The following is a 20,205-nucleotide window of genomic DNA, read 5'->3' on the forward strand; positions in this document are numbered from 1 at the left end:
TGAATATGCAGTGCTCTTGTGTGTGTGTGTGAGAGTGTGTGTGTGTGTGTGTGTGTGTGTGTGCAGGCCGGGATATGCAGTGCTTGGACGATTTATTTTTTTGGGGTAGTTTAATCTCCTCCATAAGTATCTCCACACAAACAGAATTACAAAAAAATAGGCTTTTGGAGAGTACAGTGACCAAGCGTGGGTGATTGATTCTATTTCAACAGCTCAAGCATTTCTACAGCACTTGTACAGATATTCATTTTGAGGTAGCAGTCTAGAAAGGAGCCAAATGGATCAACCTGTGTGCTGTGTGACAGTATTCACACCCTTAATTGGAGTTTTTGTTGTTTGTCCACCTGTATACATGGAGGGAGCAATGCACCATCTAGAATAGCCACATTTAAATCCTCATACTACTTTTGCAACCTTCCAAATAAACATGAGTTTAATTAGTCTCAAAAGAGCTTTCTAGTTCCTCTATCCTTCAAATTTGAAATGTTCAGTTTTACATATATTCTCCACCTCTGTTAACCCTGGAAGGCTGCAAAAATTCCAAACCAGACATGACAAAACCAAAGGGTAAAAGTTAAGTGTAACACGCTCATCCACCATCTGCCCACATGGGAACAAGGATATGTGTGTGTCTGTATTCATGAATGTGTGAGTGTGCACAAATGTGTACAGTATGTGTACCCTCTGGTGCCAGCCCTGCCCTTCTGGCCTGCGTAGTCCCAGCAGCTGTTCCCTGCCCTGGGTTACATTCCTGGGGAGAGCCCTGGGGCAGAGCAGCTGCCTGGTGCACCTCTCCTTACCCCCTTTTTTACTCGCTTTCCTCTCGCTGGGCCTCTCTCTCTCTGACAACACATGCAATAACACGGTGACATTCCTTCATTTATTACTGCACCCCTGCCCCTCCTTCACTCTCCACCACCACCACAGACTTCGACACATAACGTACTCCGTGTCTGCATGCACTTTCCATGACAAACATAGAATCTAATAGACAAAACAGACACGCAAAAGCATGTGAACGCAGTGTTACAGTGTTCTTGACTTTTCCTCCTACTGTATGCCAGCATGGGTGCCCAATATAAAAAATTATCAGAATTTCATAAAGCCTACAGTGATGTCTTCAAATTGCTTGTTTTGTCCAAAGATATTCAATTTACTATATCAGAAGACAATACAAGCAGCAAATCTTCACTTCTGACAAGCTTGAACCCTGGGAATGTTTGGCATTTTGGCTTGAAAAATTACTATGATTCCTTTTCTGTCAAAACACGATGAGTTGATTAGTAATTGTTTCAGCTCTACTTTTAACATTATATCTGTGGCCCATGACACTACCTTATTATAGCTGCCACTTAAAAAAAAAAATGTATATCTTACTGTATAAGGACTGGACAGGGATTTCCTCCTCTGTGATCTTTCTCAATTTTTCCCATTAGAGGTTTTTTTTGTACAATTGAGGAAATGTTTTGGTTTCCAGTCCACACACATTGTGCTATAAGGCTATACAAATTAACTTAGGTTGACTTTTTTCCCTCAACACTTGGTTTATTATTAACTCTAGCCTCTTCTTCTGTGGTCCAATTGTTGGGGAACCAGACTTAATGTGGTCCAGTGAAGTTTCTATGGAGTAAACCTAACCTGGGCACAAACAATGTGTCCTGTGTGCTTGACTCACAAGCCTGCATTTACGCTCTCACCAAAAATCAGAAATGCCCTCACGAAACTACATGCGTGCATACGCACATACATGCACACGCAAACATAGAGTCACGCAGCATCTCGTATGACATGACACGCATATGAAAGGAATGGGAAAAGTCACGCACGCTCTCTCTCAAACATGCAAGCACATGCTCCAGCTCACAGGCACACTCACACATGTATTCATGGTCACACTGTTTCTAAAGCTGTCCCACGGCACGCACAATGCTGGTCAGCCACATATTTCCTTTCACTATCGTGTACATGTTCACACAAATCACACACACACACACAGTCTTTAGCTTGCACGCTATTCTTCTCAGCCCCTTTACCCCAGAAACAAGCTTCTTTATCACATTCACTGCAGAGCGTATCACTATAAATGTCCCTCCACTGTATGGAGAGAGACAAGCAACAGGTGGTGAAACAATATGTAACGGCATACTGTGCTTTTCTCACCAGATTAAGTTGTAGTAATGGGAAAAAACCTTATAAAATGGATTAATTGATCAGATAGCAAATCATGAAAGTCTGTCATTAAAGTTAGGGTTTGAAAAGCTCTAATTCTGAGGTGAACAATGAGGGGCTTGTGTTTATGTAAGAATTTTAAACATATTATTTATCTGAAGAGGATGCAGATGAAAACAGAAAAGGCATAGAAAGGCATAGAAAAGTTGAGTGAGAAGAGGAATCCAATCAGACCAGGAGCCAGATAGGGAGAGAAAGAGAGAAAATGAAAGGAGAATGTATTGCTACGTTCATAAGAATAGACATAGGTGATTAACCTCTTCTGAATGAGATTACTAACATTAGGACAGACCATTGCCTTTAGACAGGTGCGTTCAGGAGTGTGTATGTTGATGTATGAGAGAAAGGGTGTGTGTTTCCATGCATGACTGTGTGCATAATGGCCCTGTGTATTTTTAGCGAACACTAAAAGTTTTTCATGGAACTTGCAGATGAGAAACAGCTTTCATCTGCCAGGAAGTCTGACTAAAGGGGCCTACACGTAGAACTGGACCCAAGGCCAAAGGCAAAGTGGCCTCAGCTTGTTGATTGCAACGTTAAATACTAAAATTAAATACAAGACAGTAACATCAAAAACTGAATAAAGTCACTAAAACAAACTTCTAGCTAATAAACTGACAGAAATACGTTAAACAATCTAATTTAGAAGCAACTTTTGTATTTGTGGGAACTTGAACAAGGGGTCTGATTGTCTAATGTAATGTCTGGATTCAGTGCAATAGCCGCTCAATTGCCCTCATACAACAGAACATCTGAGCCCCATTATATACATTACCGCCCCAACAAAACAGCTCATATAATCAATAAGAGCTTCTAGAAAACTAAATATGAATAAAATTTTTCTTCTCAAGACGAGCTATGTGTTAACGATGAAGGTTAGCAGTTTTAAGGGCTCCGACGCAGCTGTGTTTTCACACTCATGCTCCTGTACTGAGAGGCGGCGCTGTACAGTAAAGAACTCTTCAGCCACCAACACACACAGCTGCAGAACACAAACACAGACAAGAAAACACACACACACACATTCTCACAAGCATCGTTAATAGTACCATTAAGGAACTTTGTGCAGTACTAAAACATGAAGAGAATACTTGTGGGATTTAGTCAGTAATGGTGGCTGTAAAGAAGAGAGCTGCTATTACAACAGAATTTATTACACATTACTAAGCGCTGTGCCTTGGGATGGAAAGGGAGAGGAAACCATCTACATTTCATTATTGGAGGAGATTATGGAGCTTGGATGCATATGCTCACTTGAGTCTGAACATGTGTGTGTGGGTGAATGGTTGCACGTGTGTGTGGTCTTACCTCAGCGTCTTGATTCTGTAGGTTGTAAGTTCTCTGCAGAGCGCGCACTGTTGCCGCGCTCAGCGCCTCTTCCTCCAGCAGAAGCTCCAAAAGCATCACTAGCTGATCCGACATCACCTGAGAAGACAAAACAATAATTAGGTTAATGGTGCTGACATATACTGTACAACCCCATAACATACTGTATATTAAGACATTATTGGATATTATGAGCAAAAAGTCACATCTCCTATACCCCAGCAATTTCTAACTACAATAATAGAAATCTGATTATTATATTGCAAGCTGTGAGCCTGTTCTCAAACATATTTATGTTTACTTTATTTTCTAAAAGTTTCATTTGTTTTATTTTCAGTGCTAGGAAAGGCTAGACGAAAAAACACATCAATATAAAGCAGGCAATTAATGCAGCTCTTCAAACAGAGGAAACGGTAGCATAATAAAACAGAGCCGAAATGCCGATTAAATAAATATGGTAAACCAAGTGAATCTTGTACAACTGGGAAATATTACAAAACAGGCAAAATAGGACAGATGAAGGGAAATGATTTGGGATTCGATTCAAGAGCAGAGAGATAAGTGAAACAAAAGCAATGAAGTTGTCTTTTTTGATATTGTCCTCTTGTAAAAAAAACAAAGGGAGCAGCACTGCTCAGGGACACACGCTGCCAAAGACATCTTTTAAAATCTTTGTAGGTTGTAAGATTACAATGAAATCCCTGATTGCAGCGATAACAGCGCCTTTAGATTTCGAAAAACAGAAGTAGAAAATGCCTCATTGTTGCTTCTTAATAGTGCATGTACTGATTGTGATGTCCTGAGCTAAACCTAAAGGAAAGAACCAATTTTCTTCTAATGACTAACATCTTCAGGGACGGGAAAACTCAGCGGTAAATTTAGATGATTATTCTGAGGATGGATGTGGGCAGCGATACGAGAGAGCAACATCCTCCTCTGGAGAGAGCTGTGCCCAGCCTTGCCTGCCTCTCTCCTGCTTACACCCAGAACTTCCAGCTACACATTCTCTCTTTTCCCCAGTCTGGGACACTATTGGGGACATTAATGGCTGGGACATTAATGGCTGACGGCCCGGCAGAGACTGATGTGAAAATACGCATGTGACTAACCCTTGGTTGTCCTCCCGGGCCAAAAAAGGGACAAAAAATTGACATTTTTGCTCCCTTTGTTTGTTTGTTATTTACAAGAGGACAATATCACAAAAGACAACTTCAAAAAGGGACACAAATTTGAAATTGTTTGTGCCTTTTTCAGTCTTTGTTTTTAGTTTTCACTAACACTACCACTAGTTTTACAGTACTTTTTGAAATTCACGGTCAATAACCCTCATTTATATAGAATTATACCTAATATTTGAGCAGAAATAATTACTTATTTTGACTAATAGTTAAGATCAGAGGAACGTACAGATGAGTTTTATGAGGAATGAAAGTGATACATTTTATTTGCAAAGAACGTTGTATGGAATCCAATCCATTTTTTGTAGTAATGTGGTAAAACATTTTTTTAAAGAGGTCAAATTTGACCAGAGGACAACAGGAGGGCTAAGAAAAGCAGAGCGCAAGAGAGAGAGAAAGAGCAACAACAACAAAAAGAGGAAGACAAACAACTTTTCTATTCAGGAAAACACATAAAGCATACATGCATTATATATTTTGTGACAAAGGAGCCTATCAATTTAAAGCTATCTTTGGTAAATAACTTCCAAAGGCTGCTGGGAAATACCTGACTTAAAACCAGAAGGTAATTCAGTATGTAGCTGTTGGAGCTGAGGAAATAACACCCAGACTCCAGCTGGCAAATGGTCAAATCAAACACCACTAGTGATACGTATATGCAAAAACACACACACACACACACACACACACACACACACACACACACACACACACACACACACACACACACACACACACACACACTGATGACCGTCTAACTCCGTGGAAAATCTGATATCCAGTCTTGCCCTTCACCCTCTATTGAGTCTCACCCTCTCTCTGTCCTCTCCCTCCATTTTGTGAATGCTAAGTGTTTTCTGAAGTGGCGTCCCCCTCTCTAAAGGGTCTCTTTGGGGCCCACCCATGATCCTTCTCACTCTTCCACCCTTTGAAAAGTGAGGAGTCCACAGCAATAAAACACTGCTCTCACACACACACACACACACATCCCTCTGGCTGTAAAGTCCTGTTGTGCCTGTATGTACTTATGTTGCTATGGGGGTAATCAATATGTCTGCACTGTAGGAAAACGATTGTCCGTCTTATCACATGAAACATCTACATGGTGAAGTCAGTTCATCAATAGCAACTAACATCCACTTCCTTAGACCGTCTCCCTCTCATCTTCTTATCTAAAAACACTAAATTACTCAAGTACTGCACCTTACTGCAGCTTGCGTGTACTTTATTAGGGTACTTTTTACAACGTACATTCATTGTTTTCTGTGGATTGCCCGTGCTTGGGTAGTAGGGGTGGAACGGTTCATGTATTCGTATTGAACCAAAACGATACGGGCGTCGCGATTTGGTTTATGAGGCAAAGAGTTTGAGGACCAGACAGCTTCTTTAAGATCGCAAGTTTGGGAAGACTTGGGTTTCCCAGTCAATTACAGTAGTACCGGCGAGAGAGTGGTGGATAAGACTGCTGTTGTAGATTAGAGTTACGTTTCCAGCGTCGCGGCTCCGAACTGTAACATTAGTTGGGAAGCCTTGTTTTTTTAGGCTAAATGTATTAGCTTTAGCCAGGCAGAGAGCAGCTGTCTGCGGTGAAAAATAGCTGGGAGACGTCTTTATAACGTTGCATTAATCAGGTGATTTAGTTCGTCTTTGCAGAGAACAGAGATGCTGTATTTTTCAATTATTGTCTTATTGTGTTTACAAGTTCCAGATGGAGTCTGGAGATGATGTGGGGTACATATTGTATACTGTTTACATCTTACTTTACACACTTCAGGCCGGTGCAGCTAGCTCAGGGGAGAGACTGTATGAAACTAGGTGGTACAGCCTGAGAAAAACAATGTTTTGCTTTTCCCTCCATTGTACCAAACTCTACCAAACTTCTGTGTACCGTTTCACCCCAATCGGAAACACAATTTGAATCCAGTGCAGCAGAAGCAAACTCTATGGTTGAGTGTGTGTGGGTGATAGACAGAGAGCAATTATTGGGGGAAAGGTAAACTCCATGGCTGGATTCGCCTTTATTACCGGGTAGAGTCGGAAGAATGCCACACAGGCACTTACAAACAGCCCGTACACACACACACACACACACACACACACACACACACACACACACACACACACACACACACACACACACAAATGTTGTCTGACTGTTTACCTCAGTGACTAAGAGCTTGATAAGACAAAAAGCTACTGTAAATACAGGATATGATGTCCACCACATATTATAAATGAAAGTATATATACAATAGGTGTGTGTATGTGTGTGTGTGTGTGTGTGTGTCTCAGTGCATGCGTGTGGGCGCATGGAACCATGGGACTAAGCAATATTAGTCATGCTGCTGCTGCTGTATAACATGTTCATACAGCACAAAAGTCATCAAAGCTCTTAAGCCTTTTTGTACAGAATGTGTACACACACCCTCACAGCATCAACAGGGGCCTTCTTGTGATAGTTATACCCCTAACACTGATCTGGCTACAATAAAGCATGAGTTAAGAGTTACGAATAAATTGTTTTTGATACATTTGTAAGGCTCCGGCTACTCTGCACTTCCTTTCCTGAGATGGTGTACAATATGATGAAGGGTGTCCAACATAAAATAATTAATATTTTTTCTGTCCCTTTCCAATAATCCATCACTTCTTCAGCATTTCCATTGCAATGGCACTGAGTACCACTCTGAGTTCTGTACAGTACATAAGAGGGCCAGCTTGTGTCCTTTTGAAGGAGCCTTTATGCGCACAATAATTCCCACGATAACATGCTAAAGAGGATCAGTGTCTACACCCGTGTCTCTTTCTACAGCAAGAAGTCAACCGCCCTTTACCATCACATCTCTCTAAGAGGGACCTGAGATAACCCCTGCTGAATCATCACTATCCTGTTATCAAGCATTATGACTAGAACCCTCAAACACCTGGGTTGCTTGTCACTTATGGGAGAAGCCAAGCTCATAGAACAAGAGACAAAAAAGAGAAAAAGCACCAAAGAGATGCAAAAAAGCCACTGATTGGACTAACAGACTATAAAATCTATATGACTCCAAAGAACATAACATAACCTATTTCTATGCCCTTGGCAGCAAAGCACAGATGATTCCTTTTCTTGCTCCCTACATCCGTACCACTGACAAGACCCTGCTGCTTGTTCAGTCGCATTGCATTATGGGGGTTGGAGACATTGAATAGCTGTGACATTATAAAACCAAACTGTGAGAGGCCATTGAATCGTGTGTGTGTGTGTGTATGTGTGTGTGTGTGTGACATGCCATTCAGCCGCTCGGCTGCCTTTTATTTCTGTCTGACCGCAGGCTCGTAAAAACACATTCTGGCACCAGCAGCTAAAGGCCTCAGCCCACACCTCAGGTACTAAGGTTTCACTCATTCTTTCCCTCAAATCCCTCCCTTTCTTCTCCCTTTGCCTCTGTCTCCATAACTGTCTGCTCCCTGTCTCCATACCAACCTTTTCACTCTTCTTTTCACTGGATCAAACAGTGTGCCTGACTTCTCCAATTATATGCCCCTCCTTGTGTCCTTTATCTCTCTCTGTCTCTTTATTTTACACTTGTTTTAAGGGCCCAAGCATTCATCTGCTCAAACTGCTGCAGCACTGGGCACTGGGCTTGAGGTCTTGTTAAGATGCTCTCAGTCATGACATCTCAAATGGCATTACAAATACTTACACTTTTAATTGAGCTTGTATTGCGCTATACAGCTACATAGAATTAAAATGTAGAACAACTAAATAATAGCAAGCAAGAGGCGAAAAGAGGAAAACCATATGTATATTACATTTTGGCAAGTGGTCATTCAGTTCTTAGAAAACCCTCTCATAAAACAGTATACTTCTCTAATAGTAAGATATGAGACTTGAATGAATGAAGTGTAAATGCTCAAATGTCTAAATGTATGTAACAGATTGAGTTCCCATGATTCCCAGGAAGGAACATATGACTTTATTTAACATACAGCAGCAAGAGCCTCTGCTTGCAGAAGCATGTGTGGGAGAGTTTAGTATAAGGCACAGCAGTAATGAGAGGACCCTATAAGTATAAAACCTATTAATATGATAAGTGGCTAAATAAAAATAAATGCATACACTGTGGGAATATGATAATGCAATCTTGTAGCTTCACAAAGTCTAAAAAGACATTATAAAAAGGCCTGCTGACATCACAGGTTTTGTAAAGCAATTTCAGGTAATTGATGGAGCACGCACATGCACAAACACACACCCAGGGGGAAGCTGAAAGGTCATCTGTGAGTCACATGCTACCGTTTATACACGTGAAATGGAGCTGTCTTCTGAAATGATGTCACACCTGCTGCTGCTCAGTGACGCGCTCGCAGATAGCGCCGGCCGCAGACGGATGACCTTGCCGATGACCTACAAGCTGCAATTTTCTATCTGCAATCTAGCCATTAATAGCATGCACTCTTTGTTTTTCAATTTTGGAAAACTGCTTTAATCAACAACCACGTCTACTTAGAGTGTGGATGAAGATGTATATTTACGTTAACTGTTAACGTCTATCGAAAAGCAGCGTCACAACGGGGTTGCGAGTCAGAGGTTAAGCTAAAAAAAGCACACACAGTGGGCCCGGAATGACTAGGACTTCGCTCTGATGGGGGTTCAACCGGGCAAATATACACACCCGCACAACACACCAACACAAAGCGCGTGTTCACACTCATGGGGTATAAAGCTCGTAGTCTTTGGCTAATCAGATAGCTTTCCTTTACTGTCTCAACACTTCATTTTTTCTTTGTGTGGCTGAAGAAGGTGGGGCGATTGTTATGTAAAATGCTATGTTCCTTTAATTTGGCATTGATCTTGAAGGCAATTAACATGTTTTCTCTCCCACTCATCACCACGCTGATTCAAACTCATGTACACACACACACACCTCCAAAACAGGGGAAGTTTAATGAATCTCTGGCACCCAGTGCTTTGACGTAAGCCACAAATCTAACTGTCTCCAATGGATGCCTCCCCTGCCTCCCTCTTACCATTCTTCCTACTCCCAAAACCTGTTGCTCTTTTTTTTATCTTTTCTTCCACATTTTGAAAAGCACAATTCCCCTGTAGGATAGTCCTGTCACTTCTTGTGCAATTGGTTGTTTTGGGGGAATAGAGACAGGCATGGGCCTCCACCTCATTTTCACTTGCCGCCTTCACCATAAGGGTATAACAAGCCCCCTTAGATCCTACTACCTTAGATGCAGGTGCCCTAACCAGCCAGTAGGAGTCCCAACCGGAGACTTGAGTGTTCGCACCACCCGTATGCCTTTGAAAGAGAGAGTCCTTTGAAACAGGAGTGGAACAAAAGGACTCTGTTTGTGTGAAATAGGGAAAACTCTGCAGCATTTGTACTACAGTGACACAATCAAACAGCTGGACGCCAGCTTAGACAAAGAGAGAGGTCAGGAGAAAGGAATGGTGGAGATTAGAGGCCAACAGGACTTTTTGTGTAACCACATACGGACAAACGGATTGGAAACAGATACACCCCTAAAATTCTTTGTAAGGATAAATCAGGTGATATTATATACTATATTTCTTTTTATTTATTTGTTTAATGTGATTTACAGTATAATAACAACAACAAAATGATTTAATATCACCAGGTTGCCCATTGCACATATTCTTATTCACATATAATATGCAATCTGAGAATTACTTTTTTACACATTATGACTGATTGTTCATGAGTAGAGCTAAAACTGACCTCAATTACATTTTCAAAGAATTATACAAATGTATCCTTTGTTGCTGTTATATGTCACTGTAGAATTTCAGATGGTTGGCTATGTCCTGCTTCGGAAAATTAGGAGGGAGATACTGCAATCTCAATCCAAAGTCATCACCGTATTGGTACACACACACACACACACACACACACTAAAACAACACATTCAGTTATCTCACAGATTACTGCCCATTCCCTGAACACATAAGGTACGTAAGTAAGACATGTGACTACGGCTGAAAATAGCAGAGCACCAAGGTTTAATTTCCTCATGTCATTTGTTCTGGCCTGATCCCGAGAGGGTAAGAGACACCTAGGGGTTGTGGTTATATATTTTCCAAAAGGGGGACAACAGTGGCTTCCAGTCACACTGCAGTTTCTTCTAAGATCTGAGGTTCCTCTGAATGAATATTATCAGTGGTGTGTGCTGGTCTTGATTAAAATAGTACTAGGGTGAAAAGGGTACAGACTCACACGGAAATGTCCAAAAAGGTTTGTCAGCTCATACAATTTTATGTTGGCAATTTTACCAGCCCATTCTGTAGTAGATAGGTTCCTAAATGTCAGGACACAAACTTAAGGCAAAAGCAAACACACATCCATGTACACACACACGCAGGGAGCTAGGAGTTGTCCATTCAAGCTGGGTTTAGCTGGATGACAACAATAATAGGGGTAAAACACAAACATGCACCGGAGATGACCTCCGCTGTGGAGCGATAGCATCTACTGCTGTTGAAAGATACACTGAGAAAAAGACGCTAAGAGACAGAGTGGGAAGAGGGAAGATGAGATGACTCTAGCAGGCAGAGTCAAACACGAACAGGAAGTGGCAGAAAAAGACAGAAGGGAAGAGGAGACAGCAGAGAGAGGCTAACCTCGCCAGAGCCATCAGAGAGAAAGGTCATGTTCAGGAGGAAACTGTCTTTCTGCATTTGTGGGGGCTGTGTTGATGTGCTGGAAACCCAGACAGACATCTTTGTTTGTTGGTCTTTGTATGTGTGTGTGTGTACAGTGTGTCTCCTACGTGAACTCCAAGCTGGCTGGGTTTAAGTAGTTTGAGCTGACAGAGGTATGCAGGATGGACTGAGCCCAGATATCTGCTGCACAGACAGACGCACGAACACAGCTGTGGAGTCATGCACCACAAAGAGCGCACGCACGTACACACACACACAGGAAGAAAAAAAAGGTAGATATTAGAGACTGACAGAGGACACCACAGAAGCAGGAGAAAGATGGAGTAAGTGAGAGCATCACAGAGAGGCAGCGACAGAAAAAAAAGGGGAAAGAAATCCAAGACTTGTTGTTTACTTTGCATTTAACCTCAAGGAAGACAACCCTTCTAGGTTTTTTTTCCCTACGATAAGACCACATCCAGCTCAGGAACACATGATATCCCAGACTGGGGAGTTTGTTGCCTGCATTTTGGCTGTTTCCAGCAACTGAACGGCTTCTATGTGTGTCTGTCGGAATACACAGATCACTTCAGACATTTGGAAAGATTAAGACAGTAGTTCTATGTTGTCATCCTGTGGCAGCATGAATGACAGGATACACAGCTTCATGGTTGCAAAACAGCATGTTCATCCTTACTATGACTTCTATTAAAGTCTATTTGCCTATATTTTACAGCATTTTATTTGTTGTAACAGGATGAAGCGAAGAAATCTGAATTTTTTTAATGCACATTCATCGAGCTGAAAATAAATAGTTCATTAATTAATTACTATTTTTGGTAATTGATTATCTGTTCAGTCAGTTATTTTTAAAGCAAACAAACATTCCCTTCTCCCAGCATCTTAATTATGTTCATCTTTATATTTGATAGTTATAGTGCATATATTTGGAGTTTTGGCAGTTTGATGGACAAAATCTGAGCTTTTTGGAACCATAACCTTGGGACTTTGTGACCTTTTATAGACCACATAAAAAGCAATATTGATCATAATTATTTTTATTATTATTGATCAAGTTAGTTGCTTAAGAATTTTAGTTTTACCAAAACATTTTTCAAAAAAAAAGCCAGGTTTGAATTAGATCTGTTAGACAATCTATGTTGTTGATATCAGTCTGAAAGTTGCACATTTAGGTTCTTGGCAACAAGCCACTTCATTAAAATAATGGTTAGACCATTGATTTTTCTATGCTCTTTGGTAATTTAAGATAGACTTAAAAGTAGCATAGCTGATGGAAAAAACAATACTGCTTTTTGGAATTAAAAAACTGACCATATAGCATCATATGCCAGACAGCTTCTGTGAAGACAAGTTCCCTCGAAACCCACCATCCAATCTCTCAGACACTTACTTATTAGTTTCTTTTGCAGGGATTTCTTTAATCCACAGCGTCTATGGGCCTGTGTGTGTGTGTGTTTGACAAGGCTAATTGCGTCAGGGCTGTCTGAGGGCGCTGTCGGCTCCCAAGTCATTGCCAGGAAAGATGTTTTAGCACTCGGCCCGCCGCATACGTGCACACACAGACACACAAACACATTACGTACTGTACCTATGAAAGCAATGAGGTGACGCCTAAATCAGATTTTATGTGAAAAGCATTGATTCATTTCAAGAGCCAGTTCCATTTTACAGCCTCGACCAATATTGAACATGACTCTGAACTAAATATCTGGCTAAAGTGCCACTAGGCTTAACACCATGACGCTACAGCGTGCTTTTATATCACTGCACTATACTCATTGTCTGAATTTGTGTTTGAATTGACTCCAATGAACAATGCGTATTTGTGTAAGTGACAAAGTGCTGTGCTTGCTTTGTATGTATTGTGGCAGCCATATTCAGCAGTCTTTCTCTCTCTCTCCGTCCCTGATGTGTTTTCCATGTGTGCTGGAAAGACAAACACAGCTGCACTTTAATGACACTCAAATGCTTCTGGGATTCAGAATACGTGTGTGTGTGTGTCCGCGTGTTCGTGTGTGTGCATGGGTGTGTTCCTGAGAGAGTCCTGAAGCACTAAGTGGTATTTCTAAACAGCTATGCCTGCCATGAAATAGCTTGTCAGCATCGTCAATCATGACTGGGATCTCTTTGCACACACCCCTCTCTTTTACTGTATACCCTCCATTCACAAACACATATACATACATATACACTCATGCACACGCCCAGCCTGCAGGGAGTCCCCGGACGAGACGAGACAGGCTTCAAATGACCCCGAAAAAAGAACTGCTGCTGAGTGATAAATGAGACAAATACACGCTGGTAGTCTCTTCCTCTCACTTTCCTTCTTTCTTGCTCTCCCTCATTAACACAACACAAATGGAGCCATCTCCTTTCTCTCCTCCCAATCTCTACACATAAATCTTCCCATCCCTAACACTTGCCCTGCTAATACATTTCTCTCAGCTTTATTGCCTATAAAAAGGGAAACAGTTTTCACTCTCTATCCGCACATGAACTTTTGACGAAATTGAGCACAAAAAAGCCTTTTATTATATTATTTCTAAGCTTGTGTGATGGGATAAAATGGACAGTCAGACAAAGTCTGTCATGTACACTTTTATTGTCCCGATTTTACTTTTATTTGGTTTATACAGTAATATCCTGTCAATCTACAGCATGAGTTTTACAAGTTAAACACTGGGGTCATATACAGTGAAAGCATTATTAGAACAATATTTGAACTGGAACTAATTGATCTAATTGTTCTAATTGAATTGGAACTTATTAAATTAGCTTTGTTAAAAAACAGAGAAGCACAAACTAAAACATGTATTTAAACAGGCACACAACTGGACTGAAAAGTTGTAGCAAATTAATGCAAAGTCGGTGTGAGAGGAGGGGGAATCAAACAAATAGCAGTTGTTTTCCCCACTGATCCACACAGATGAGTAGGATTCCTTTACTGATTGCGGTTTTACTCCAGCTCTGTTGTCTCTTTGGACGTTCTCGACTCCATTCTCTTTCTTTCTCCTCCACTTCTCTTTTGCTCTATCTCACCGAGCTCATGGGTTTAGCCGTGACATGAATCATCTAGTGTACTCAAAGGAAGGCAGTAATCCATTCTCCTGTAGCTATGCCACAGTACGTGTGTGCTGTTGTGTCAGGTGCATATGAGAAGGTAGATAAGAGTTTTACACTCTGTTGCTGTCTGATTGGTATCCTCAAATCCTGTCTTGTCTCATAACTGTCTGCAAACCATTTCTCTCCAACAGAGGAGCTTAAATAAAAGTGGATGGTGAAACACAGGTAATAAGCTATGATAGCTTCCTCTTGTGCCCATATTATCTTATCCTTTCAGTCACTATTCAAAGCTAATGATCATTGATGACAACAAAAAGTTGATTAGAGAACTGCACCCCCAAGCTCATTTCCCTCTTCACCATGGCCATCTTTTACAACATGTGCATGGCTGCCGTTGCTGCACAAATGCACCTGTTTATCTGGCAACACATTGGCTATAAAGTGTCTCTCTTTGGAAAAATGCCACCAAAGCAGCCCAGATTGATATTATGAAACAAGTATCAAAAAGCCCAGAGAACCGATGGTTCGCTTTTCGCTTGACCTCTCGCCTGAAACCTGTCTGCTGGAAGTGTCTAATCAGAAGCTCGACGCTTCAGAAAACGGAATTTGAAGACAATGAAAGGATTGTAGCGCTTATTAGTGGACTAAGTGTGTGAGCAGACCTTAGCTGATCCCCGCTTGGTCTGATAATGGAGAAACACACACACACACACACATACACACGTGCACACTTTTCTTCCGACCATTTCCTATCCTGATGAAGTCTGGCCGGAACCAGCCGTTTCCCTGAATGTTCCCATCTCTCCTCCGGCATACTCCCTCATTCCTGATTCATTGCCAATAAATCACAGAGAGAGAAACAGAAAGAGAGACAGTAAAAAACATGTAAGAGAGAAAGAGAAAGGGAAAATGAAGGGAAGAAGGAGGTATCAGGAAACAGTACAGTAGAAATAAGAAAACAGAGAAAAGCAGATGTGTTCTCGTCAACACTGCTTAGGAGTTTGCATTTCTAAATATGCCTGAGTGTACTTTGAAGCAGCGTCTTATCAAAGAAAACAACACAGATGCGATAAAAACACCATTTCTGAACAGATATGCATCCTTTCACGGCTACTGGTCAAAGTCTAAATAAACAAAAAGAGAGGAAGAGTATAAGAAAATAACCAACAACATTTATAGCGCACAGACAACCAATTTAACTCTACGCAACAAAACAAGGACTTAAATTCCGTCTCCAACCAACTGAAGAGGCTTTTTGATCACGCCCTTCCTGCTGTTTATTCCCACACAGGGACTCAAGTTACCAATCCTATCTCCCCCGTTGAACCATCAATATCGCACCTCAGTACAACTCAAGGGATTTCCGTCAGCACTCAAACTCTGTTCACTTGTCTGTGGGTTCACATTATCTCCAAAAGGCCTTGACTTTAATGGCAGTAGAGTTATCATACTTATATGTTATGTATAAAGCAGAATTGGTGCCAGGAATGGACAGAAGAGGCGGAAAAGGTACTCTAGCCACACCTTTTGGACACACTTGTGTCTGGGACCTTCCCTGTTTGAGTCCGGTCAGGGAACTTTGTTTTATTGTTGTTTCACCAACTATCTTTTTACATATCTCTACTACTGTCGCATAATAAAGGAAAAATGCACAAAGAAATAATAAGATGACCCTGTACAGTTTGTAAAGCAGTTTGAAGACAGGCTGTTCCTCTAAACCTGTTGTTATTTTCTGGGCCTTTCAGGCTTTTATTTTGACAGGACAGCTGAAGACATGAAAGGGGAAGAGTAACCCTAACCCTAACCCTAACCCTCTGTATGTGGGCACCTGCTCTACCAACTGACCCCCCCGGGTGCCCATTCTGAAGGTTTTTAAAAACAGATGAAAGTGCTTTCTGCCCTATCAACTGTAAATGTGTAGTTTATGTAACATAGCTGCTTCTGCTTTAGCCATAACATAAACCTGGTGGTACGTGTTTCCACAGTAACCAATAGCATCAACCCAAAAAGTGCATATTGCCACATAGATGCAAATAATAGATGACAGAGGCAGACTCATCATCCACCTATTCTGCTCCATCTGTGAAGTTATTATAACAGAGAGAAATATTTCGCTGCTCTGACATACAGTACATTATGCTCTCCGCACAATCTGTACACAGATTTGGCGTTTCTCATCATAAATTGCTGTTTTACCCTGTAAAATCTCAATTACAAAAGGTTGAAATTATTAGGTGTGGTTCAAACAAACAAGATACTATAAAGAATACAGCATAGATCATATTTTGGTGATTCATAATTACGATCTCAATATCCACCTAAATAAGTTTGGTGGTCATAATAATTTTGCAGCCTTAGATTCAGAGAGGTAAATTAAAAATAGTGTGGTGCAGAATAATCTCTGCTGGAATGACAAGAATTCAGGATTACACCATTTCCTGGATTTGTTTATCCAGAGGAAGAGCTATGTAAACACTTTCTATATACAGAACCTTTATCGAGTCTGCACGATAACACTGGGATGTGTCATACTGCATCAAGAATATTGTATTCCAAGGCACTAAACCACAAGCATGGAGGTCATTTCCTCCAGTAACATTAAGAACTTTAAATCAAGTAAAAAAAAAAAATTCTATATCGGAATTGCTGCATGTGTCAGCCATTAAGCCAATTCTGCAGATTCCTTGTGCCATGATCCCTGAGAGTATTGAACATACTATACACCAAAGCATTTTAGGAAAGCTTTAGGTATAACAAATATTGATCATCTTGATCTATATAAGGCCCCGATCAATAACAACTTACAAACAGCATCTTTAAAGAGCATAGGAGCCTGTCGTTGCCAGAAAAGTTGGCCAAGACTTCCCACTACTCACGACTTTTCCCCTACAGGGCTTCCTGTCCTGATCAGCAGGGGCAGACGGACCCTGTTATTATGGAGACTGCAGATGAAAATGAGAGCAAAATGAGGCCCATTACCACACAAGCGTGACTAATATCCCTCTACAGGCCTCTCCACACACACTGGACACACGCACGCTCATCCCACGCACACACACAAGTTACACGTGTACACAAAAAAAAAGTCAGACGCTCACACTAAGATGCACGTGAATCAATAACGTACCACCAAAAAAAAGGAAGTTGGTCGTAAACTTTGGCTCTAATAAATTGACCAGATCTCAGTCTGCTCTGTGGGGGTTGTCTGGCTCGTGTATATTCCCTAATCATCCATGATGTCATTAGCACTAAATACAACCCTGGCTCAGACTTATTCCTACCCACAAAAGGTCCTACCTTCTCTATTTCATCCCTCGCCATCTCTTTCCTCTCTTCCTAACTGCTCTTACATCATCTAACCAGGCCACTAATATTTCATCTCTCATCTCCTAAAATATCCACTCATCATTTCCTCAAATGCCCACAACAGATTCATTACCTTCCTGGAATTCATAATCATCAACTTCCCACCCACCACTTGTCTTGCTCTTTCTCCAATCTTCATCCTCTCTTTCCCTTCCCATAATGTCACTCCATTCTTGAATCCTCTGCTTAATTTTTTTCTGTTTGTTTTGTTCCAGCTGCATCATTTTGTGGCTTGAATCCATGTTTCCACTCCAAATTAAGAAGATCTAATAGATAAACACAGGGGATACATAATGTCCAGCGGTGTGTTTTTCATATTTCACTCTCGTTGCTTCCTGCTCCAGTTATATCTTCATGTCTGATTCATCCCAACTTTTTCTTTCATGTCTACCTTCCTGTCTTCTGTCTTTTAATCACCTTTTTCCCCGTTCTTCTCTACTCTTTTGCCGATTGGGTCTGCTGCGTGATTTATAGTCTTGCAACAGGCTGGTACGCAGAAGCAGGGTAGAAAAAAGGGAGGAAAGGTAGATGAAAAGAGGGGTTGTGTAGAAATTGGGCTGTTTGAAGTACATGAAGGAGTAATATAAAATACACCTGGTCCATCCACGGGGCACTCTCTCTACACTGAAACAAAGAGAAGGGAGGGAGATGTCGAAGAGGAGAGAGGAGAGGGCTGGGCCGCAGGGGGAGAGAGGTGGATGGAAATGGAGGGGGGGGGAGTTCCTTTCAGGATGGCTTTTATGGTGCAACTTCAAACGCTGACCTCCAGCAACCCCCGCCCCTACATCCCCCCCCCCCCTCCCTCGCTCCATCCGTCCGTCCATTCCTCCTTCCCTCCTCTTTTTTACTATTGTGCATGACCAAGTGGACAGTAATTGGCTATTCTTTCATGAGGCTGATTTCAGTGCTTTCTGCCCCCCACAGGAAGAGGCCCTTTTGCTGCCCCTTAGAAGTAAGTGTATCTGTGTGTATGTGTGTGTACGTTGTAAATATGCCAGACGGTAGGTATCAGGTGGTTAAAGGGGGCTGCACTGGCTACGGACTCCACAGGCATTTCATTCACTGTGCGCTCCAAATTGCAAAACAGGAATTAGAGGTAATCTTATCCAGAAAATTAATGTTCCAACACAATATTTAATAAAATACTAAATACTAAATACTACTATTTAATACTAAACATGTATGTCTTTGCTTATGAATAAAGCATATATTACATCTCATGAAAACTGCGGTGCAAAGTGTGGAAGGGAAATTTAAAGCACTTAAAGGTTACTGGATATATACAATATTCTCGGCAATGGATGAATGGATTTTTACCATCCAAAATTTTATTCAAAGACACCCAGGGGCACTTACCTAACTTACTTAGATTGATAGATAGATAGATAGATAGATAGATAGATAGATAGATAGATAGATAGATAGATAGATAGATACGTTATTCATTCCAAAGGAAATTTTAGATGCCATAAAATGCCATAAAATATACAGTCCAAAAAATGAGAGGCTTTACAAATGTTTCCTACAGTCTACAATATCTGTGCACATTGTGTGAATGATATATAAAAGCTGATCTACTCTTGCTAATGACTTCTGGCTTTGTGTGGATTATAGATCAGTGTGCGTTCATTAATGATGCAGGCGTGTGCAAGTGTGAGTGTCAATCAGTGGGTGTAGGGGATTAGCCATCCCTAAAGGGGACTAATTAACACTAAATAGAGACAAAACCATCTTTTGGGGTATTTGTATGGCATATTTCGACATTTTATTTGGTAGGAAACAGTGTGAATTGAAAGGAAGTATGGGAAGAGAAAGTGGGATGCATTAAAGGTTCAAGGCCAGATTCGAAACCCAGAATGTCGAGGCTGAATGTTCCCTACCCCCTCCGGACCAACACAGACACCATGACCACACACAGAAACAGTGGAGGGGATGTGATGTATACAAGCTCTTAAAAGGTTAAAGAGGCATGTGACACAAAATAAACACAGACTTAAACAAGTACAGGGTAGTCTGCTGATTGCAGAAACACATAAACAGAAATGGGGGATAATTGTGTTCGTTGTACAAGCAAAAATACTGTACAGCTTAAGAATCACAGACTTTAAAAGAGCAAAAATCCAGATGGATAGGAGGATAACGGTTTCCAAAAGAGAAAGGGATCCTCCAAGAGTTAAAAAGGTAAAGCAGAGGGAAGGTAGACAGGTCTTAATACAGTAGAGTGCCTCCTACCTCTTTGTAGTTCACCTTGAGCTCTATTCTCTTCCGCTTTCTGCCCCTTCCCTGATGACTCTGACTGAGGAGAATCCATTTTACAACCTGCAGGAGGGAGGATGGGCGGAAGATTAGGGGGGGGGGGGGGGGGGG

At 41.3% G+C, this 20,205-nt stretch overlaps 1 protein-coding gene across 5 annotated transcripts in view; it reads right to left on the bottom strand.

The window, feature by feature from the left end:
• Window positions 1–20,205, bottom strand: part of aopep (aminopeptidase O (putative)) — a 66,365-nt gene that overhangs the window by 11,782 nt on the left and 34,378 nt on the right. For 4 of the 5 annotated variants that reach the window (XR_004656622.1, XR_004656623.1, XM_034871623.1 and 1 more), the window contains exons 13-14: window positions 20,071–20,157; window positions 3,538–3,654 (exon numbers count right to left, since the gene is read on the bottom strand). Coding sequence is in view for 3 of the 5 variants with exons in the window: in XM_034871623.1 (XP_034727514.1) it covers window positions 3,538–3,654; window positions 20,071–20,157 (204 nt within the window). In the remaining 2 variants the exon portion in view is untranslated. The remainder of the gene's footprint in view (window positions 1–3,537; window positions 3,655–20,070; window positions 20,158–20,205) is intronic. The other variant, XM_034871625.1, reaches the window with a different exon arrangement.

Source organism: Etheostoma cragini, chromosome 5 (assembly GCF_013103735.1).
Source record: "Etheostoma cragini isolate CJK2018 chromosome 5, CSU_Ecrag_1.0, whole genome shotgun sequence".
Lineage (NCBI taxonomy): Eukaryota > Metazoa > Chordata > Actinopteri > Perciformes > Percidae > Etheostoma > Etheostoma cragini.